The sequence below is a fragment of the Malaclemys terrapin genome, chromosome 19, assembly GCF_027887155.1.
Source record: "Malaclemys terrapin pileata isolate rMalTer1 chromosome 19, rMalTer1.hap1, whole genome shotgun sequence".
NCBI lineage: Eukaryota > Metazoa > Chordata > Testudines > Emydidae > Malaclemys > Malaclemys terrapin.
The window spans coordinates 19743116-19766118 of NC_071523.1; the positions used below are offsets into that span (position 1 = coordinate 19743116).

The window sequence follows — 23003 nt, forward strand, 5'->3', positions numbered from 1 at the left end:
AAATACAAAAACCTGAGCTAAGAACATGAAAGGATCTAAGCTGCAGCTCCTTCCACATGGCCCAAGAGAGACTGAGGGGATCCAGGGTAGAAGGGTACTGTCCAGGGTGTCACTGCTACCTGGTGCCCTGGCTGATGCGAGGGAGGGATAGTGCCAGATGAATCACCCACAAAAAGGAAATGAACATAAGAACAGCCATACTACGTCAGACCAAAAGTCCATCTAGCCCCGTATCCTGTCTTCCGACAGTGGCCAATGCCAGGTGCCCTAAAGGGAATGAACAGAACGGGTGATCATCACGTGATCCATCCCCTGCTGCCCATTCCCAGCTTCTAGCAAACAGGGGCTAGGGAAACCATTCCTGCCCATGAAGCAGTGCCATAAACACAGTGTTAGTGACACAGGCGTTTTATCATATCTGTAAATTCACACAGTACAGTGCTCTATGTCCCACTCCTCAAAAGGATGCTTTTGGTTTGTGTGTCTGTCTTGGACCCTGGCATCCTTTCCCCATCCTTGTCTTCAGTTTTTGCTTACTGAGGCTCACTTTCTTACTCAAAGGCACAGTACAAGTCCCCCTCTGCCTTGCAGCAAAAAAAGATCTAAGTCTTCATTTTGTGCCTGGCTTTTATTCTTCTCTACAAAAGTCATGAACCACATAGGCCTTAGCATTCAGTACACTGCACTGGTTCCAACACCAATAATGTGTGTTTTCCAGTAAGTATCAGGACTATACGTTTTCTATTGAGGCAGGTTTCTTTTGGAACTTTTCCGTATAGCTGGGCTTTTCAAAGGCATGTAGGTGAGTTAGAGGCCAGTGAATTTCAACAGTTTTTCAGCACATTAACTTCCTTAGACTGATTACTGGATCAGTTTCCCTGGTATAATGGATTCCGATGGTCGCTTCAGGTATTTGCAAAAGTCCTCCTGCAAATAAAACAGATAAAAGATCGACTGTGTGGCGAGGATTGAATTTCTAATGCAGTATTCTTAGCATGCTGTGAAAGAAACATTTAGAAGGAAAACATTATCAGATCACATTCTCCTTTAATATGTGCAGTTGGTCATCTTGAAATGTCTACATCTGAAACTTTAATTGACATCAATGCAATTTCCACTAGCAAAGCAAGCATAGTGTAGGCAACCAAGATCCGTAGTGTGAGTAATTCTGCCCTTTATGAGTGACTGAAGTAAAAATTAGATGTTAACCAGTCATTTTTTAAAAACGTGAGGTTAAATAAACAGAAAAAAATATATAACATGCATAGAGTTCTCCTGAAATGTGTTATAAGGCAGAATTCTAGAAATTTCATTATCTTGTTTGCTTATATTAAGACTTGACTGTTCCAAAAAAAAAAAAAAAAAAAAAAACCCCACCCTTATAAAAGGCCTTTTTCTGAACGATCCTGAACAGCAACAATTCCCTTTGGCTTCAACAGAAGAGTATCTCAGGATCAGGTTGATAGTGAGCTGCTAGGATACCGTCAGAACGACTTTAGCCTTTTGGGGGGACTTCTCCCGTCATTCCTATTGATCGTTGGAGGTACTCTCCCATTCTTCCAATTCAAGCCCATTTTGTCCATTTTAATAAGCATCTGAACTCTAGATGCTCCTCTGAACCTACTTAAAGTTCTACCATCAGTGATAATAGATCCCCATTTTCTTTCAGATAGGAATATTCTAAAATCAATTATCATACAGATCTATGACTTACTGGAAATCCACAAGAACCTTCCTCATATCCATGTCCAGTGCAATTCTTTCCCCCATGCTCCGGGGCAGGATTATTGCATCGTCGAGATCGGCTCACCACGCCTAGGCCGCAAGAGATGGGGCAGGGAGTCCAGGATGCCCACGGAGACCACATCCCATCAACTAAGACAAAGGAAAAACCAAGCATGACCAGTGCTTATGTACTTCATTTCTTTTTAATTTCGACACATTTCAGGCATTTATGTTCAGGAAAGATAACTTCAGATGGGCTGTTGCAAATCTGGTCTTTTCATGCAAACCACTGGCCACTTTTTCGTCTGGCAGCATCATTGTTATTCATAAAGTACTGGGAGGGTACATCACAGTTTACAAAACATGAAAAACGCAGTAACCATGCCCTGAAGAACTTACAGTCCAATTTGAACAAAAACATGGATCAGCAGTTCACATGCAAGAAGCTACAGAAACTTTAACAGTGAGGGGAACACGAACTAAAGTCTTCACAGAGAAGGGGTTTTAATGAGGGACTTGAAGGAGGAAATGGAGATTTGATATGCAGGAAAAGATGGCTGTTCTAAGCATCAAGGCATAAGGAAGATGTACACCTACTGATGGGAGGAGGAGACAAAGGGAGCAGTTAGGCGTGGGAGGAAGGGTAGGGTGAAATGGGAGCAGAGATGTGGGGACACTCCAATCTGGTACTGAAGCACCTTTGACATTACTTATGCAACAAAAATTTCTTCCTCAGGTCTCACCTGCATCTGATATTTTGGTGAAATGTTACAGAATTCAAAATAACTACTGTACCTGGGCATTTGTTGTTGTTGCACACCGTGACTTCCTCCTTTAACCCAGCACAGGGCAACCCTCCTCTGGAAGGAGCAGGGCTATTGCAAATCCGGATTCTTTTCTTGATTCCTGAACAGGTGTCAGAACACATTGACCAGGGTGACCATTCTGACCACTGGCCATTCACTAGAGAAATGAAACAGAAGCATTCTCACCTCTCTGAGCAAGGTGGCAGATCCACATTGATTCAGACTATTAGCAGCTATTTGTGTTGAAGTGTATCCTCATGGAATGTGACAAGATTCATTGAAAGGGTTTCACATCATTGAGGATAATGGAAAATAATCATTAGAACAAGGATGTGGTCACAGAATAAATAGCACTCTCTCTCTCTCTCAGCAGAAATGTCTCTGCTTTACCTTATGGATATATTTTTAGTGTAGCCCTGAACTCAGCTTTTACCTTTACATACTGCAATGGGGTGTAGAGAGACCATTGTTCTAGAAGCAATGAGGCCACTGGGTGTGCTCTGAGATAGACTGTTAAAACATACCAAAATATCACCGTGATGATCACATGTTGATACCTGTCATGGCTCAGCACAGCTCATTTGGGCAAGCTCCTCCAAGTGACAGTCCAAATTGTGACAATCCCATGCTATCCTGTGACCACCTTCTACCCCATTAACATGATCTCTTCCTTCAAATGCAGGAGATGAAATGTTATTTGATAGGTGCTGTCACAGGCTGGCTGGTCCTTTAAGTTTCAGCCTGTGACCTAGCAACTAGCCCCCCCACCTGATGGTGATGTGAAAATAAATAATGATAATTACTGACCCCTGCTGTGAAAAGGTTATGTGGGAAGGCCTGGGAGAGAGGAGCAAAGAAGTCAGGCTGGAAGGCTCACACAAAGCAGGGTAGGCTCCTGTGGGGGAAGCCCTGAGCTAGGGCCCACACGGGGCAGAGAGATCCCTAAGGGAAGCTACCAGCGTCCCCGGGGAAAGGAGGCAGTGGGGGGATCCTGTGACAAAGCAGCAGCAAAAGAGGAACTGTGCAGGAGCAAGTTGGGATCCTGTTGGGGAGGCCCCCCAGAGAGGGCCTGTAAGAGAACTTCTGTAGAGCCCTAGAGGGATGGAAGAGTTACTAGTTTATAGATTTCAGTTGGACCTGAGGCACCGGGGGCACCATCAATGATAAGTTTACCCCATTACAGGTGCCAACTAAGGGCCCAGTTCACAGTTTCCCTGAACCTCAGGTAGCTGTTTTCACCAATGCAAACTGCTGCTACCATTCTCGTGTGGTAATATTTTATGCCCACTTTGCACTAGTGGAAATGACTACACAAGAGCAGGTCATCAGCAGATCAAGCCCTAAGAATTTCTTTAACTTGTGGTCAACTAAAGAAGCATATAATACAAGGGATTGTCAGTGAGACAGCTTCTGTTACAACCTGTCTTCTTATGGCTCCACGGCTGGAGAGAATGGCAAACCAGCTTTGAACAGGTTGAGTCCCTACCCCCATCCTCAACATAGCACGCAGTTCCTGAGTTAGTACCCAAGCACCTGCTTCCTGGGCTTGGCTTTAGTGGAAATTCAAAAGCAATAACATAATCTCAATCTAAACTTTCCAAGCTTAGATGTTCTTTGGGCTTCCTTCCTCTGTACTAGTCCCCGATGCCCAGAGACACCCCGTGAACCCATTTATACACTGGTTGGAGTTTACTACACCCACCTGCCAGTATGACTTAATAGTAATTACCTTAAATCTTAAGACAGGGTTTTATGAGCTGCACCTAGGGGAACTCAAGGAGTCCTACATTCCTGTACAAGGTCTTGGGATCAGCCATCCTGTTACACCAACACAACTGATCAAAATTTTGTGATGACTCATGCTCTTGGGGATAGACAACTAAAAAGAAGCAGAGCTGCTGAGAGCAAATGAGAGTCTTATTTAGTCTGTTTTGGAGCAGGACATCCCAATTTCTGTTTCCCATGCCAAACTGGCACAGTTTAGCTGACAAGCGTTGCATAGGGAATAGAAATCATACAGCAATCTGTACGAATGTAGCTGTGGATATATACATACTCTAAGATAAATGAATGAGTTTGGACTCACTTGGGCATGGTTCTAGATTGGGACAGAGCTTGAGATCAGCAGAAGGTCCCTCACAACGCATCCCACTCTCTGGATGGGTGCACAAACGGATCCGCATCTGGTTTTGGTATCCACAAGTGACAGTACAGACAGACCACGGAGACCATGGGGACCATATGCTTTTTGCTGCCATAAGGAGGACAAAGATGAAAACATCAGAATGAGAAACAAATCCATTCCTCACTTCTTCCCAGTCACGTGTAAGTAACCAACAGGTAATCTCGTTTCCTTACCTTTACAGTGAATGCCGTCACCAATAAACCCACTCTGACACACACAGAAATAGGAGCCAAGAGTATTCAGACAAGTAGCATCCGGATTACAGTTATGGATACCTCCTGCACACTCATCTATATCTAGAATGGAGATAAAAACCTACACTATTTTTTCCATTTAAATTTAATTATACAGGATTCATGTAAATTACAAGTTTCTACAGCACAACAGTATCTTTACTCAGGACCATCGACATGGGGAAACAACCACAGATACTGTTTTGAGTCTATCTCGACCAAGGCTCCCTGGTAGGAATGGGATTTGATTTCCCTAGGCCTCCATCATTCCAAGCCATCTTGATAGGGCTCACTGCCTGGTCCTTTTCTGGCCTATCAAGAAGCTATTTCTGCACATTGCTTTGGTCCCTGTAAATCACAACCACAGCCTTTGAAAAATGGACTTCAGAATGTATTAGGGACAAGCTAACTCAGTTAAAAAAAAACAACACCTCAAGTCTCAGAGCTCACATTTCCTTTACCTACACAGCTGTACAGGCCATCTCCTTCGAATCCGTGTGGGCAACGACAAAAGTACGATCCATATCTATTGATGCATTCAGCCTCAGGCAGGCACTTCATGGGCATTCCTTCCACACACTCATCTATATCTTCAAGCAGAAAGAAGTGAATGTGCCTAAGTTTTAACAGCAGATTTAACTAATTATAACCAAGTCACAGTTTTCGACTGTGGACACAATGGATACACACCTGCAACAGTGTGCGTGAACCCACTAGGCCCACACAAACCCACATTCGTGTGCACAAATTGACATTTGCAGCTGCACTGTTATGTGAATTGTGCACTCAAATGCTGATCCTGTGCACAACGGTGGGTCTTCGCTGGCCCAGCAGGACACTGGAACAGTCTGTTGAGCAATCAAAGAATGCAGCACATGGCTTGGTGTCTGTTCATGAGACATTGGGGTGGGGGGGATGTTCACTTGATTGTCATCGTTTTAATGCTGCCTCAGCAGTCGACTATTCATTAACTTGAATAATGGTCCCTGACCATTCTGTCTGTTGCTTGTGTGACCAGCTCTTTTGTGGGCACTAAAGAGATATCCAACTGCCCTTGTATGGAATTCCTGCAAATTGCTCTCAACAAAACACAGAAGAGTCATCACATCAGATTACTTGTCCAGCGTCCCATCTCCCTGCCATTGGTTTACCAAGTCTAGCATGCTGTGACCAATGCTTGGGCATTTTCTTTTGCCATTATTGTAAAGTGCAAACCTGCACATGAGGGAAAATCTTGCTTCGCCTCCACAAATAGTCAGAAGATGCTCAGAAGCATGGCCTGATTACTCCTCTATCTTAGGTTATATGATTGAAAATAGTATTATTGGACCAAAATGTGTCTTGTCCTTTTAAAAACTTCAGCCACTACCATTAACAGCATGACAGAGAGGTGCTTTCTCATAGTGCATCTCGCTATTACACTGTCATGCAAACATTGCAGGTGCAAAAAAGGATATCAGACACTTTTAAAAATCACAATAAAACTGAATTCAAGCCAGCCATGAAAGGGAATGTTGATTAAACCCAACCTTTCTGGAATTAACTTTGGATTTCCTTCACAAGCTGCATGGCACAGCATAAAGATGTTTTTAACAAAACTCATTGTTATATCTAATGAGTGATTAATCTGATTCTGATCTTCACCTTGAGGCAACCCTTTAGAAAGGCTACACTATTTTTACAATAGCAGCTTAAAACACTAGCAAAATCATTAAAATGTGCAATTTTAGTGTCATTACTGAAGAATTCTGTTATTTTTATAACATTCTGAAATGGATGCCCTCCTCCCCCGTCTTTTATTCTTTTCAATGAGGCAAGCAGCATTTTGGTTTCACATGGGAATCCTTTTCATGCATATATGTTGATCATAAGGCATTGAATGGCTGCAGCAGGATCACGAACGCTTCAGTATCTTCTATGTTATGTTATGCTTATATTATGAGAAAATGCTCCAGGAAGCAAAGTGCATGAATATTTACCAATACAGTGTACGCCATTTCCCTCAAATCCCGGGTTACAGTGGCAATTCTTCTCATTCCGAGTTCCATTGCACATTTTGCTAATATCTGGGAGGGAAAAATGCACATGTGATACAAACAGACAGGTGCCTGGCCAAAGTAAAGTAATTGATCCATTTAATCCTTGCATTTTATTCAAGTCAAAAAAACATAGTTGCCCTTTATAGTAAACGTGATGGGTGTTGGTTCATTCACAGACTCAGATTTTAAGGCCGGAAGGGACGATTAGATCATCTAGACTGACTTCTTTATAGCACAGGCCATAGAATGTTACCCAGTTACACTTGCATTGAGCCCAATAACGTGTGCTTGACAAAAGTCTAAAGCGAATCTCCCGGAAAGGCATCCGGTCTTGAGGTAAAGTCATTAAGAAATAGAGAGTTCACCACTTTTGTTGGTAGTTTGTGCCAATGGTTAATCACCCTCACTGTTAAAAATTTGTCCCTTGTTTCTAATTTCAATTTATCATGCCCTTAACTTCCAGCCATTGACTTTTCTTATGCTTTTCTCTGCTAGGTTAAAGAGCTAGTATTTCTTCCTTGTAAAGGTATGGGTATACTGCAGTGAAGTCACCTCTCAATCCTCTTGATGAAAAACTAAACAAATCATGTTTTTAAATCTCTAATTGTAAGGAATCTACTCCAGCCTTTAAATTATTTTTGTGACTCTTTTTCTGCACCCTCTCCAATGTTTCAGCATCCTTTTAAAAATGTGGAAAACCTGATTCACTAAAAGCTTTGGTGAACAGTTAATTTCACTCATATGTTAAAAGGGCACTGTCAAGCAGAAGTGGCCTATATAAATTTGCATATAAAATAATAATTAAAGAAAAAAAGCTGTCTTACCAAAGCTAATATTAATAGAATGTTTTAATGATTTTTTTTAAATATTGCATTGGCTGATTTGGTGGCATTGAATATCAAAGTAAAAAGGTAGAGATGACATGGAAGTCAAATCCTGATGAAAGCATACTAAGGATAATGCACCATAAATTTAAAAACACTCAGTACCCTTCTTTATGAAGAAGAGCCTCTGGGCTACCATAACCCTTCCAGGAACATCAGGGGTGAAATCATAGACAAGAGCTCGGATGTAACCAAATTCACTATTCCTGAGAGAAGGTAAAACAGAAAGGAAATGAGAATCCTCGATTTCCCACTCAGGTTTTCTACTGAAGGTTGCTTTACAGTACTCAGACTTCACTCTGGGGACAGGTTTCTAGATGAGCAGGGAAGGAGATTAGAACTCAGACATTTTGTTGATTTTGTCTCCCCACAGGCAACTGGAGGATAGTTTAGGAAGAGAACGGGGGAGAGTACTCAAGGGGGAAGAAATAGAAGGAAAGGGGAAGTAGAGGTGATAGGAGATGAGGGGATTAAAATGCAGAGATCCACTCTGTTTTATGACAGCTGCAGAACCCCTTGATGGCTATTTTTCTTATAGACTCAGTTCACAGTTGCTTATTATTTCTTCTCCTTCTCTAGATCTGTTTCTATTCCTAATCATTGAAGAAATAATATTTTTACAGCAAAGTATTGAGCACCACTATGTGATGATAATCCCATCAGTCTATTTGCCTTATTCTCTGCTCCTTGTGGATGCTAATCCCCTATTGGTGTGCATATGGGGCAGGGGGAATATGATAGAGGTTATAAAATCAGGAATGGTGTGGATAAAGTGAATAAGGTAGTGTTATTTATCCTTTCATATAACACACAAAACAGGGGTCACGCAATGAAATTAAAACAAACATAAGGAAGTACTTCTTCACACAATGCACAGTCAACCTGTGGAACTCCTTGCCAGGGGATGTTATGAAGGCCAAAATATAGGTGGTTCAAAAGAGAATTAAAGAAGTTCAGGGAGGATAGGTCCATCAATGGCTATGCGCCAAGATGATCAGGGATGCAATCCCATGCTCTGAATGTGCCTGAACATCTGACTGCGAGAAGCTGGGACTGGAATGGATCACTCAGATTGCCCTGTTCTGTTCATTCCCTCTGAAGCATCTGGCCTGGGCCACTGTTGGAAAACAGGATACTGGGCCTAGATGGACCATTGGTCTGACCCAGAATGGTCATTCTTATGAAGATGCATTACTCCTGGACACTGAGAAGGAAACAGGAGTTTACAGGCTGAAAATACAGCAGATTACAATCATACTTTACTCCTTTGATCTCAATCCCTTCAGTCCCGTTGGCCAGCACAACAGCATTGGTGGCAAACAGCGTCATGAGCGAAGGCTCCTTGGTCCACTTTACAAAGCTGGAGGGAGACACCTGAAGATACTGGGGCAGCTGGATGGTAATAGTGTCTCCTTCTAAAAACTGTCCAAGCTCTAAAAAGACAAATACAAAACCAGAGAACAAGATCAATAAACATTCATGATGGCTCCTAAAAAACCCCAAACTTTCATTGGTTCTAAAAGCAATCGAACATATAAATCATGCCAAGTATGCCTCAAGGAAAGTAACAGTCAATTGAATGAAATGTCTTGGATTTATGCTCCAGTCAAAGTGTGATATATGTCTCCATGAGGTTGGAGATAAAGATATGCAAAGATCCTGGAGACAGTATTATGTCAGTGTTCATTGGCAGATTCCTTGTGTGCCCGCTGTACTTTGATCTTTAATGATCAGTAACATACAAGCATCTAAACAGAGTGTTATGGAGGAAGCCGACTTTTTTTATAATGCGTCCTTGCACCAACACTCAGGGGGCTGTAAAGAGAATTAGAATATAATCATGTTAATAAGCAGCATGAAATTAACATCATATAATGCAATATAAAAGCAAAGCCACATGCTGTAAATGTAAATCAAACTTCAACTCCTCCCTCCAATATCAGGTCTCGCTGGATATGAAAGTCTAAAATCAAAATTGAATGAAGAATATAACAGAATAAATGGGGTTACCTATAGATAGGGTGCTACCTTCACAGAAAGAGGTACAGTTTACTATTTCTTTATCGGTGAGAAACAGTCCTGCAGACATCCTCTGTAGGTGATTACAGAAGAAAAGAGAGTCTGTTCATTTACTAAAAAAAGAAAGTCTCATGAAATGTAGGACAGCTGGTGATCCCAAACACAAAAGGCTTAGCTCAGGAGCACGCCACCCTTTATGATTTATCAGCTGGTGTTAGTACAGGTCAGCTGTTTCCGATAAAATGGGTCCTGATATGGATGAACGCCCATGGGCCAGTCCATTCTCATTTAAGGGGATGTTTACAGATATAATGGTTACTGCAAAGCACCATGCATGTTTCTGGTTTTACAAAAATGATTACAACCAGCTTTGTTTTATTTGACAAAAATTTCCACACTGACCCTTACAGCATGGCAACATTTTCTAAATGTGAATAGTGGGAGCAGTTTCCATTTCTTACCTATTGGCATTCTTTCTAGGACGAAAAAGTATCTCAAGTGAGAAGGGTTTAACATCTGAAAGTCTGTGAAATCATAGGCTTCAATCTTTGCCTGTTTATCAGGTAAGGCTTTTGCTTGGATTTCAGCCCAGAACATGTTTGGGTAAAAATCATCCTCATCAATGGAAAACAGCTTCAGAGCCAGACTGCTGTTGGCCAGAGTCATCTTTGGGGACATGTTAGCAGCTGGTGTCAATCTCCTTCGATAACTGCAAAGAAAGAGTCCTTGTAACCAAATGGGATTTTTTGGCTAAGGTCAATTGTAGGATCAGTGTAATACTGGATACACTCTATATTTGAGGGCAACTATCTTCTACCCAGGCTGAGGGGAATAGAAATGGTGACTGTCTTTTCCAGATCTTTGCCAAGCCATATATTACCCTCAGTGTTTGTCACATCTCATTGACACCAATGGAAGCCACTCACATAGAATGCAAGTGGGTTAAATCCTCTGTACTATATAGTAGAGAAATACTCTGTTTGCCAATGTGACAACAGTTACTCCTGCCCCACCCAGAGGTGTAACTGGGGGTAGGCCATGGCCACATCAGGAACATGGGGGAATGAAGAAGTGTAACATGCTCTGGTGAACCTGGCCAGCAGCGTGGCTTCTTGGGGACGTTCTTAACTGATGTAACTTAACTATCTAACTTGTGCTGGAGGCCAATTGCCCCTCTCCCAATGTCACTGGAGGGTAAAGATGGTATGAAGCTATCTGTGTGTTTCTCCCTCACCACCACATGCAAAAAAGTCCTATTCCACCATGCCTGGGGACTTGGCCATGTATATATAAAAGTGTACTAGTTAATAAGTCCTCCCACAAACACATTTCTACAGTGATCAGTAATGGTGCTCTGAACAAATGGCTGGCCACCCTAAATGATAACTGAGGCTCAAAAATTGACTGCAGATAAACACTCTTTAAAAATCTCTAAACTTATACGCAGGAACTTTAAATACAGGATTGTTATGTACTAGCTGTTCTCGGCCTCACTCACTACATAAACTACTCAGACCAATGACTGATAGCAATTTAAGTGAGACAAGGTGGGTGAGGTAATATCTTTTATTGGACCTTTTATTATTACCTCATCCAGCCTGTCTTTAATATCCTGGGACCCACAGGGCTACAATACTTCATGCACCAATTTAAGTAACACTCTAGTGCCCTTTAGTGTCTAAAGTGGTATTGCAATGGGATTAAAAAAATCAATCAGAATTCAAGGTGAAATTCTCTCCTATGCAGAGGGCCAACCCAAGGCCTAGGCACCATCTAAATCCCACATAAGCCCCGTTTGGAGAATTTATAGGGGATTTAAGGGGCTGGTAGATTTTGTGGTGGTCTTCTATGCAGGCGTTAATTTCCCCGTGTTATCAAGAGGCAGTCCAGTTCAAGCTTTGCCAAGGTTCAGGCAAGTGGTTACAAAAATTGCTAAACTTAGTGTCCTGAATCTGCTTGTTAAGCAATCCACAGTGCAGTACTGCAGCCTCCAGCTAACAGGGTGACAGCAGGGATAGAGCTAACGGGGACTGAGGAAGAAACAAAATTTTATAAGGCCATTCCCCTCAAAAAAATATGTTCCAGACGGTTCCCCTAATTATTATGCCATTTGCCACATACATGCAATGCTTCCAGGCTTCTGTGTGGAAACCTTCCTCTTAGGGAAGCTGCTAATTCTGTTCTGACCTTTGGACCATGAGGAGAAGAACTCAAGGTGTTGGAGAGCAGAAGCTCACTAATTCTGAAATGAACCAGGTGCAAGCGGACTCACCAATTCAGTTTTCCTTCCCACGTCTTTAAAAAAAAAAAAAAAATTATCTAGTGCTCAACGAGGAAAACTATATTCCTTGGGTCATTTGCAACCCAAGATTTTGGAAGTCCTGCTCAGCTATTTCAGCCATGGTCTGGAGCATGGAATTAACTATAAGTTAAGATCTGAAATAGGTTGCCAAGGGAGGTTGTGGAATCCCTATCATTTTTAATAACAGGTTAGACAAACCCTTGCCAGGGATCGCAGGTGCTGACTTTACCAAGCGCCAGGTGTGTGTGTGTGTGTGTGCCCGCGTGCGTGCTCAACCCTTGGCTCTGTCCCAGGCTCTGCCCCCACTCCACCCCTTCCCCCAAGGCCCTACCCCTGCCCTGCCTCTTCCCGCCCCTGGTCCACCTCCACCCCACCTCTTCCCGCCCACTCCCCGAAGCGTGCTGCGTCCTCCCTCCTCACCTCCTGCATTCTGCAAAACAGCTGTTCACAGCAGGTGGGAGGGGCTGATCTGCAGGGCTTGCCAGCGGGCAGGAGGCACTGGGAGTTTGGGGGGAGCTAATGGGGGGCTGGCACCCACCATTTCCCCCCCCCATGGGTAATCCAGCCCCAGAGCACCCACAGAGTCAGCGCCTATGCCAGGGATGGTCTAGGTATACTTGGTCCTGCCACAGTACAAGGGGCTGGATTAAATCATCTCTCAAGGTCCCTTCCAGCCCTACACTGCTGTGATTGTTTCTTAATTTTATCCAAACTGGTCCCCAGCATACCTAACAATGACATCATCACCTGTAAAAATAGATAATTTCCTGTCATAAGCACTATCTGATGCATTCTATTATACATATTATAGGCTTGTAACATCCATAATGGTGTGGAATCTGAACTATTCTAAACATACCTGTGGAACTGGGGTCCTTGGGCAGAGTAGAATTTGTACCATTTTATCATAGACGGCTGGTGGTTCCCAGCGATAGAGACTCTGAAAGTGACTGTTCTTCCAGTCATTACTTTGATAAGACAAACCTGCTCTCCAAAGCCATCACAATCAGAGTTATTGAAAACAGTGATGCTGACAGCAGGCTCTAGAAAAGGATAAACAAAGATCTTTGTCTGTCTTTAGAATCATGGCAAGAAGCATTCACTTGCTCTTGTTTATTATGGTTATCTAAGTGAATCAGTACTGGTAGAAGATGTCAAAAATCAATCTCCATTTCAGCCATATTGCCTGTGTAGTTCCTCTGCTGTTCTCTGGACACAGAAAATGATACACACAGGAAGCTCCACAAAGGTCTGACCAATTTCACTTTTACAATAGCAGCATAAGCAGCTCCCTCCAGGCACAAGTAGCCCATAGGGGGCAGTTGTTCATATTTGGTTGGACATGGACTGGTCTGTCCTTGCTGCTAAGGCTTGTCCTAGTCTATGTTTTACAGTACAGCCCTTTGCTTACCTGCAATAATACAATAATACTTAGTGCATCTTTAGTCCTTTCCATGGAAGGATCTCAATGCATCTAATAAGCTCTAGTTAATTGCTATATGACCCTTGTGAGATAAATAGGCATTATTATACCGGTATATAGAGAAGTCAACTGAGGCACATGGAGGTCATGTAACTTGCTCAAGGTGAGTCACTGGCAAAGCAGAGAAAAGAATCCCTGAGTCCTGACTCCTGATCCACACTTCTTCCTGCTGAAAGGAGGTCCCCTAAACATGCTGTCAGAATTAGCTTAAGATGGCACTTGCCTTGACAGTAATTAGTGCCATCACCCTCATATCCTGGCAGACATTGGCAATAGAAATAGGTTGTCACTTCATCCAGCTGACAAATTGCCTTTGGATGACACTGGATTCCCCTTGCATTGCATTCCTGCCTGTATGGATCTGGAAAGAAAGACTGTTTACAACACGTAGAATCATAAAAATGTAGGGCTGGATGGGACTTCAAGAGGTCATTTAGTCCACCTTTCCCCTCCCCCAACCCACCCCTGCTCATCAATAGTATGCAAAGCGGATAGAATCAAAAAGTCCCAGAAGGCCTGATCCATTGACATTAATGGAGAAACTCCAAGTGCCTTGCATGGGCTTTGGATGAGGCTAATCAAGAATGCTTGGGAGACCCACGGATCCAAGTCTGGAAACAGAATCTCCAGCACAAATTGGTAATTTAATTTTCTTTTAAATAGAGTTAATCCAGAAAATATATTTTTTGTTTCTTTGCAAAAATTAATGTAATTTGAAACTGAACAAAATCTAGATTCCCGATGAAAAACAAATTGCATGTGAATTAATATGGATCAGCATTTCCCATGTGTGTGTGAAATCTTCATATAAGGCTGTGTTATCAGAGGACACCTTTTAACAGTCTTTGGACAAAGATTTTTGCATTCTGGAAATCTAGCAGTTCAGCAGGAGTTTTCACACAGGTTAGTAGTAAAATGCCACTATCCAAATCTAATTTAGCATTCACGAACATCAATCATTGCTGAAATAGAACAGATTTTTAAGGAATGTTTCAAGTATACTTTTGACTCTAGGCTTCTAGATTCACCCAGGAGTAGGATTTAACTCCGAGTACTACAGACCCTGAACGTTATCCAGGGTGGTAGCTCAGAATTTATGTTTAATGTCCACTGCTAATTAATAACTCACCCTGGGTTTTGCTCCGAATTTGGGTTGTTAATAATGACAGGAAGAGGATCCACTTGTCTAGCATTTTCAGTTAAATCTCTGCTTGGTCTAAATCTCACATCTCGCTGCTTCGGGTGGAATTAGAAGATCTCCAGGAGCAAGCCTCTAAATCCGTGGGGGAGAGCATCCCTTGCTGGGGTCTGAAAAGTGCAGCTCCCAGAGCCAGCGGCTGCCCTGGAGCGCTGGCGGAGGGAGGGTCTGTTTCCGTTCAAACTGTCCCGAGGGTTCTGATTCGAAGCAGCAAGGAGCTGTGTCCTGCAGCCATTCAAAGCCAGGCCGGGCCGACTGGAGAGCCCTGCAAAGAGCTGTCCCCATGCTGGGGTGCTGAATCGGCTCCGTCTGCAGCGGGCGGCCCGCTGACTCGGCCCTTGCGGCTTGCAAGGGCATGGGGGGGGGGGGGTGTCAAAGGAGAAGCATCCGAAACGCACCGATCTTCTGCCCTCTGCATGCGCTGTCCCCGGCGAGCTCCCCCGTGCTGCCCCTGTTTGCGTCTGGCTTTTTAAAAGCAATGTGTCCCGCTCCGGAGCAGGAAGGTTCTGGGCACCCTGCGTTCCCGGGTGCTGCTCCCGGGCGTGGGACCGGCCTCCGCCTGCGCTGGTGTTAGGGCTGGGGCGCCCCTAGGCTTGGGGGGTACAGTGCCCTGCGGGGCGGTGGCTAACCCTGCGGCTCAGCGCTGAGCGGAAAGAGGGGGAGATGGGGCGCTTGCAGTGGAGACCCAGGGTCAGTTCCCGCCTCTCTCTGCCCGGGGGGGGGGGAGAACCGGGCTCCGGGCCGGTCTGGGGGGGGGGGGGGGGGGGCGCCTCCATCTCCCCAGCCCGCGCGGGTGCAGCCCAGGGGCTGCCTGGGGTGGGCCAGAGCAGGGCGCCTGCATTGCCCGCGCTGGCCGCCAGGGGCGCTGCCGCCGCGGGCGCTCTCAGCGGCCGGTTTCGCCCCTGACGCTCTCAGCCAGTTGCTTAGCAACAGCCGTCCACAAGCCGGGCGCCTCCCCCGCCCGCTGCTCGCCATTCCCTCAGCTCATTGGCCACCTCGCCTGTCCGTCCCGCCTCGGGGCTTGTCAGGCTCCCGCAGGCCGCGCGGCTCGGCTGAGGCTGGTGGAGAGTCCACCGTGGGGGGCCGGGGCCGCGGCAGGTGAAGAGCCCCCCCTGCTCCTCCCCTCCCAGCTGCCTCCAATCCCAGCCCCCCCTGCTCCTCCCCTCCCCGCCCCGCCCCCCAGCCGCCTCCAATCCCAGCCCCCCTGCTCCCCTAGCCACCTGCCCCCCAGTTCCCCTGCTCCTCCCCTCCCAGCCCCGCCCCCAGACAGACCCCCCCCGCCAGCCCCGCCCCCAATCCCAGCCACCTGCCCCCCAGTTCCCCTGCTCCTCCCCTCCCAGCCCCGCCCCCAGACAGACCCCCCCCGCCAGCCCCGCCCCCAATCCCAGCCACCTGCCCCCCAGTTCCCCTGCTCCTCCCCTCCCAGCCCCGCCCCCAGACAGACCCCCCCCCGCCAGCCCCGCCCCCAATCCCTGAGTCAGCCCTCCTCCCTCCTGTTCCCCTAGCCACCTGCCCCCAGCCCCCCTGCTCCTCCCCTCCCGGCCCCGCCCCCAGACAGACCCCCCCCCGCCAGCCCCGCCCCCAATCCCAGCCACCTGCCCCCCAGTTCCCCTGCTCCTCCCCTCCCAGCCCCGCCCCGCCCCCAGACAGACCCCCCCCGCCAGCCCCGCCCCCATTCCCTGAGTCAGCCCTCCTCCCTCCTGTTCCCCTAGCCACCTGCCCCCCAGTTCCCCTGCTCCTCCCCTCCCAGCCCCGCCCCCAGACAGACCCCCCCCGCCAGCCCCGCCCCCAATCCCTGAGTCAGCCCTCCTCCCTCCTGTTCCCCTAGCCACCTGCCCCCAGCCCCCCTGCTCCTCCCCTCCCGGCCCCGCCCCCAGACAGACCCCCCCCCGCCAGCCCCGCCCCCAATCCCAGCCACCTGCCCCCCAGTTCCCCTGCTCCTCCCCTCCCAGCCCCGCCCCGCCCCCAGACAGACCCCCCCCGCCAGCCCCGCCCCCATTCCCTGAGTCAGCCCTCCTCCCTCCTGTTCCCCTAGCCACCTGCCCCCCAGTTCCCCTGCTCCTCCCCTCCCAGCCCCGCCCCCAGACAGACCCCCCCCGCCAGCCCCGCCCCCAATCCCTGAGTCAGCCGTCCTCCCTCCTGTTCCCCTAGCCACCTGCCCCCAGCCCCCCTGCTCCTCCCCTCCCAGCCCCGCCCCCAGACAGACCCCCCCCGCCAGCCCCGCCCCCAATCCCAGCCACCTGCCCCCCAGTTCCCCTGCTCCTCCCCTCCCAGCCCCGCCCCGCCCCCAGACAGACCCCCCCCCGCCAGCCCCGCCCCCAATCCCAGCCACCTGCCCCCCAGTTCCCCTGCTCCTCCCCTCCCAGCCCCGCCCCCAGACAGACCCCCCCCGCCAGCCCCGCCCCCAATCCCAGCCACCTGCCCCCCAGTTCCCCTGCTCCTCCCCTCCCAGCCCCGCCCCGCCCCCAGACAGACCCCCCCCCCGCCAGCCCCGCCCCCAATCCCAGCCACCTGCCCCCCAGTTCCCCTGCTCCTCCCCTCCCAGCCCCGCCCCGCCCCCAGACAGACCCCCCCCGCCAGCCCCGCCCCAATCCCTGAGTCAGCCCTCCTCCCTCCTGTTCCCCTAGCCACCTGCCCCCAGCCCCCCTGCTCCTCCCCTCCCAGCCCCGCCCCCCAGACAGACCCCTCCCGCCAGCCCCGCCCCCAATCCCTGAGTCAGCCCTCCTCCCTCCTGTTCCCCTAGCCACCTGCCCCCAGCCCCCCTGCTCCTCCCCTCCCGGCCCCGCCCCCCAGACAGACCCCCCGCAAGCCCCGCCCCAATCCCTGAGTCAGCCCTCCTCCCTCCTGTTCCCCTAGCCACCTGCCCCCAGCCCCCCTGCTCCTCCCCTCCCAGCCCCGCCCCCCAGACAGACCCCTCCCTCCAGCCCCGCCCCCAATCCCTGAGTCAGCCCTCCTCCCTCCTGTTCCCCTAGCCACCTGCCCCCAGCCCCCCTGCTCCTCCCCTCCCGGCCCCGCCCCCCAGACAGACCCCCCCCGCAAGCCCCGCCCCCAATCCCAGCCACCTGCCCCCAGCCCCCCTGCTCCTCCCCTCCCGGCCCCGCCCCCCAGACAGACCCCCCCGCAAGCCCCGCCCCCAATCCTTGCCCCCTGCTCCCCCAATCCCTCAGCCAGTCCTCCTCCCTTCTGCTCCCCACAGCCCAGATCCTCAACCACATGGGGCTGGTGTCCCCCTGAAAGTTCCTTTCTGCCCCCCCCCCCCCCCACTGCCCCACAGTTTGCAAACCTGAGATTTATCAGGAACACAAATGAGGAAATATGATTTGTAAAATTAGAGGCTTTTTAACCCAGCAGGCTCCCATTAATTCTCCCCCTCTCCATTTTATGAAAGGCTGAGATTGGTGAAACACCATTAGAGAGATGAACTTGATGACAAAGGGTTTTAGTGAGCTCCAGGAACTAAGCAGCCGAAGGCAACAGACACCTGTATGGAAACTTCCCAGCGGTAGATCCACGCTGAGTAAATCGGCTCAAGCAGTCAGACGCTACTATGAGAACCAAGTATTTAATATGCTGCTATTTTAATCACGTTTTAGACATGATAAAATGGGATTTGATTTGATTTGGGAAGCAAAGAGTTACAAGGGGCTGCCTTGCTAACACTATACACCTTCTGAGAAGTACTTAGCACCTTGCGGGTTGGCATTTTGGGTAGCAGCTTCTTTCAGGTTTGAGCTCCAAAGAAAGGAAAATCCCATTAAGTAGAATGGATTCTGCACACCACAGGAGCCGATCATATGCCATTTGCTTACCCACAAAATACTGGGACTTCTCAAGGCAAGTGCAGCAAAGGCCAACTGTAATATGCAGATAATGGCAAGAAGTGGATTTACATCCCTCCTATGCAATTGCAATGCTTTGTTTATCAGCAAAATCATAATCCCACCCCCAGGATTAATGCTGGCAGTTCCAAAAGGGGTTAGGCACACAGCTGCAATGGGATTTAGGCATTTAACTCCCTTGAAAAATCTTAGCTGAAAGAAAGTGGGAGAAAGGAATTTTAGCATTTGATGAAGGCTTTCTTCGTGAGGGCCTGATCCTGCAGTGAACTCAGTGCCTCCTGTGACATGCTGAGCCCCCTCTATTCCCTCCAACTACAGAATGGAGTTGAGGCTACTCAACACTTTGCAGATCACGCCCTGACCTATCATTGCTGGTTGTCACATCACAGAATGGATTTACACCTACCTTCCTGCCAACCTACAGTTAAAAAGCACTTTTTGAATAAGATACATCCAGTTAATGGTCTAATTTTCTCCTCTTTGCCAGGCTGATATCAAACCTGCTGGCGTCTCTGCGTCAGAGTATGAGCCCCAGGTGGAGGAATTACAGAGATCTTTTCTAATGCGCCCTGGATGTCCTAGATTTAGTAACAGAGCAACTTCAACATCCTATCTTGGTAAGGCTCACATGAGAGATCAGCAAACCCCCAGTACTCTTTCCTGTGATATATTAAGCTATTTCTCCCACACGATAGCCCTTATTTCCCCAGAACTCCCGTTTAAGTCCTACAAATTGTTTCGCCATTCATCAAATTGCAGGAAGCCAGAGTACTGATGAGTCCCTCAGCACAACTTTAACATGTAACACGGATCTTGCACTTGACTAGTATGTATTTGCTAGTAGGGGCTTTCGACAGTATCATTTATTTAGCATTTCCTCAATGCTACCACAAAGTTAAAAAAGAAAAGCCTAGCTGGTAGCAAGTGAAAAACCCAAAGGCAAGTGTACATGATCCAAGAAAGAGGAGGCCAAGACCACCCAAACAAAAAAAAAAAATCCTGCCTTCTGAGGGCCTCCAGCCATCCAGAGTTCCAGCTTCTCCTATGGTTCTAGGAGGCAGGCAAGCTGTCTCCCTTTCCCTTAGACAGCAGGTCAGGGAAGGAACAATTTAACCAAGTTCATAAAGCTCTTACCTCTGAGGCGTGAGTCAGCGTAACCAAGCATATAATCAGAAAACAAAGTCTCTTAGCCTAGGTCAGGCTGGTGACCGATGGGAAGAGTGAGTCAATACCACTTCTGGTTCCTTTCTCTCTCACTCAGCTGCCTTTCCCTGTTTATATATAGCCCCAAGGCGGGGTAGGGTGCTTCTTGATTGCACCCAGGCTGTTTAGGCTGTAAACTCCACATGTCTCTTGAAGGGGTAGTCGCAGAGTAGGGTAGTCCTACCGAGAGGAGTTTTTCCCTATGTCCTGAACACCAGCCCCATTTTTCAGGGTAAGGAACCTTTGGGCTTATGCTGAGCTGTGACGGTTTCACGCTGAACGGAGTTTCAGAACTAGTTTCTGGATGCTCTGGTGGTCCCTTTTAGCCTGCCCTGTGACTGAAGACAGATTTTTCCTTATTCAGAAGGGCGAGGTGACTCAGATCTCAGCCCCTTTCATTTTATCATAAGTTTGTGTTACCATGACCAGGTAAATCTACCTGGATATTAAAAGTGATAGGTTCCTCACATACCTGAACTAGGAATTCAGTATAAATGTATAATATTTAAATCAGTCCATCTTATTTTGCATAAAACCCACATTCTCTTCACTTCTCTGAAACTGGTAAGAGTTTTAACCCTTTATTGTGACAGAAGGTATAAGCCAGAGTGCTGAGAATCTGGAATACGTCAAATAGATATTTTTCTTGCCAAAAACAAAAAATAAAAACCACTTAGAAGTAACTAGGATTTTTTTTCCAACGCAGAAAGTACTTTATCACACAGCCCTGATTTGTCCTTTAATTTGAGTACCATCAGTCTGTCCTCCCAACTCAACTTTGAAGAGTGGAATGCTGCCTTTCAGAACACATATCCATCAGAATCGGCCACCAAAGGTAAGGGGATGACTGTATGCGTGTGTGTTTTCCCAGAAGGGTGAAAATCCGCTGTGAAATCGGTGCTTTTGCAAGGCAGCGCATTATGTTGCTATAGGAAAAACCACTGGGCATGCCTTGGTTGCTCTTTTTAACCCGTTGGTGGCATGACATGATCTCCAAGCTATATATTCCATAGAGCAACCTGCACCGTGTGGTAGAAGTGCTGCCTATAGTCCTTCACGGTCCCTGTTCCAGTCTAGGTGAGGTTATATGCAGGACACAGGGCACATACAAGTCCAGCCACAAGTTGGAGGATTTTGTTGAAGCCGGCAGGCAGTTTAAACAGACACAACTCCCTTTTGAAGCCTACCCATTGCAGGCTGGGTCACTGTTTTTAATTCAATATGGTAAATCTTTTCTGAGGAGTTTTTTAAATGGTACAGTAAATGGAACCCAAAAAAGTTGAGGCTAGTAATAGAGATTTGTTGCCAGAAAAAATAAGTTTGAAGAACAAATATGTTTTTCCAGTCTCTGGGTGATATTTAGATAAATGTTCTTTCCACTATTTCACATCTGCCCCTCCCCTCCCCCCAGCAGCTGGCCATCTCCTACTCAGTAAAAGTTTCAGTGGTCTCTCTAAATGGAAGAGTTTCACAGAAGGAATCGTTCCTGCTGAACAACAAAAAGGACCTATAGAGAGTAAAATCCCATGGTACATTGATGTAATCCGTGAGAAGGTAAGAAAATGTTGCTATAATACTTCAAAAAGAAGAATAGACCACGCACATAGTTAATTGCAAAGTGATCCAGCTAGAAAATTAACTTTCTAAGGGTGTGATGTAAATTAAGTTAAAAATAGAATTGTATTTGGATAAATGGATTAATCAAAGGATCTCAAAGTTCTTTTTCAAAACAACGTGAAGTGCAGGAAAGAAGGGAAAGCACATAGCGAGGAGAATGGCAGTAAGTCCACGTCAAAGTAAGAAAGAGAACCTAGGAGTCGTAGGTCCTAGTCCCTTAGACTAGATGCCATTAAATTCCCTACAGATGGGCAGGTATTGAAATACAGTACATCATCCACTCATCCGTATTTTTCCTGCCCACCAATATCCCATCAAACCTCAGATGCATTGTTTGAGTGAACACTATGCCTGTTTCTGTTCCCAGGAACGATGCTTGTTGATGATGGGAGAAAAGATTAATCGTCTTTCAAGATGTGAAGCGGAATGTGCAAGGAAGGATGATGTAATCTCTATCCTTAGGGAGGAGATAGAGAATCTGAAGAAGCATCTGGAGCTGCTCAGGAGGGAAAGTGTCATCACAGAGGAGGTGACTTGCACTCGTTTTCTCTGTATGAAATGAAGCACGCATTTAAGATAGACTTCATAGTGAGAGACAAAATGGCTATCAGCAGTGGCCATCGCTAGTGGAAAAGCTGATGATGATGATGACCCTTGTGGTCCCTTCTGAACCTATGATTCTATGATGTAAGCAGATAGGGGATTTCCCCAAACAGGGGCACACACAAAAAAACCAACCAAACTGAGGAAGTGAGGTTCAAAATAAAAGCAATTTAAGGCCCTCCTGTGTCCTGAATTCACAAGTAGCACAGTGAGAGGGAAAAGCATTCTGGGTAATTATATGCAAATGAGACCCCTCCAGCAGTCCCACTTTATGATTCTCATAAGGGATATAATAAAGCTACTGAATGTGACTGCACCACTCGGAGGCAATGTGAAGCAGAATGGAATGCTGAGAGTGCTCATTTGTGCATCATGTTCTAAACACGTTATCAGCTTCCCCAAAACCATTGTGGAGGCCTAGTACTAAGAATTCACTGACCGGGTGAGGAGTATTTGCGGTTACTGCACCAAGCTCTTTCCTTTATGTGCTGCAAGCTAGGAGTGTGGAAAGCAGCTTCCTAGGTAGTTTTCCTCATACTAAATTTTCCCTTGCAGAAAGATGCAGCCTCCGAACCTGTAGCTGACGACAGCAAGACAAAGATACCTGGGCTAAGCAGCTCAGTGCAGGAGGGCTTAGGACAAAGTGGCACTAAAGAAGATTTGAGAGAGGAGGTGGCATGCTTAAAATTAAAACTAAGCTACTCTGATAAAATTCTGGACTCTAAGATTGCTAGCCTGTCTGAGTCCCTGATGAAAGACCAGGAGGAACTATGGCAACTGGAAAAGGAGGTGAAAGAGGATCTGCACTAGTTCAGATACGGCAAAAGAAACTGACAGTAGACTGAGAGGAGTCTCTGCTATTATGTG

At 47.0% G+C, this 23003-nt stretch overlaps 2 protein-coding genes across 8 annotated transcripts in view; one reads left to right on the forward strand and one right to left on the reverse strand.

Moving 5' to 3' along the window:
• The window catches only part of CCDC27 (coiled-coil domain containing 27), a 30744-nt gene that overhangs the window by 1615 nt on the left and 6126 nt on the right, over positions 1-23003 (forward strand). For 2 of the 6 annotated variants that reach the window (XM_054008994.1, XM_054008995.1), the window contains exons 2-7: positions 18263-18432; positions 19201-19330; positions 20623-20751; positions 21328-21470; positions 21901-22062; positions 22692-22925. In XM_054008994.1, coding sequence (XP_053864969.1) covers positions 18292-18432; positions 19201-19330; positions 20623-20751; positions 21328-21470; positions 21901-22062; positions 22692-22925 — 939 coding nt within the window. In that variant the 5' untranslated portion in view covers positions 18263-18291. Of the gene's footprint in view, positions 1-15736; positions 15973-18262; positions 18433-19200; positions 19331-20622; positions 20752-21327; positions 21471-21900; positions 22063-22691; positions 22926-23003 lie in introns of those variants that run through there. The other 4 variants (XM_054008993.1, XM_054008998.1, XM_054008996.1 and 1 more) reach the window with 4 other exon arrangements.
• LOC128826013 (coadhesin-like) lies at positions 410-13228 on the reverse strand. Of its 2 annotated transcripts, none has more exons than XM_054009001.1 (11): positions 13053-13228; positions 10353-10600; positions 9131-9305; positions 7978-8078; positions 6929-7015; positions 5411-5539; positions 4890-5012; positions 4618-4782; positions 2521-2688; positions 1715-1875; positions 410-927 (listed from the first exon to the last, which is right to left on the reverse strand). In XM_054009001.1, exons 1-11 carry the CDS (start codon positions 13157-13159, stop codon positions 862-864), a joined length of 1530 nt encoding a protein of 509 aa, XP_053864976.1. In that variant the 5' UTR covers positions 13160-13228; the 3' UTR covers positions 410-861. The 2 variants fall into 2 exon arrangements, with proteins under 2 accessions (XP_053864976.1, XP_053864977.1); XM_054009002.1 differs by lacking the exon at positions 13053-13228 and adding an exon at positions 9883-9964 and having other exon boundaries at positions 10353-10443.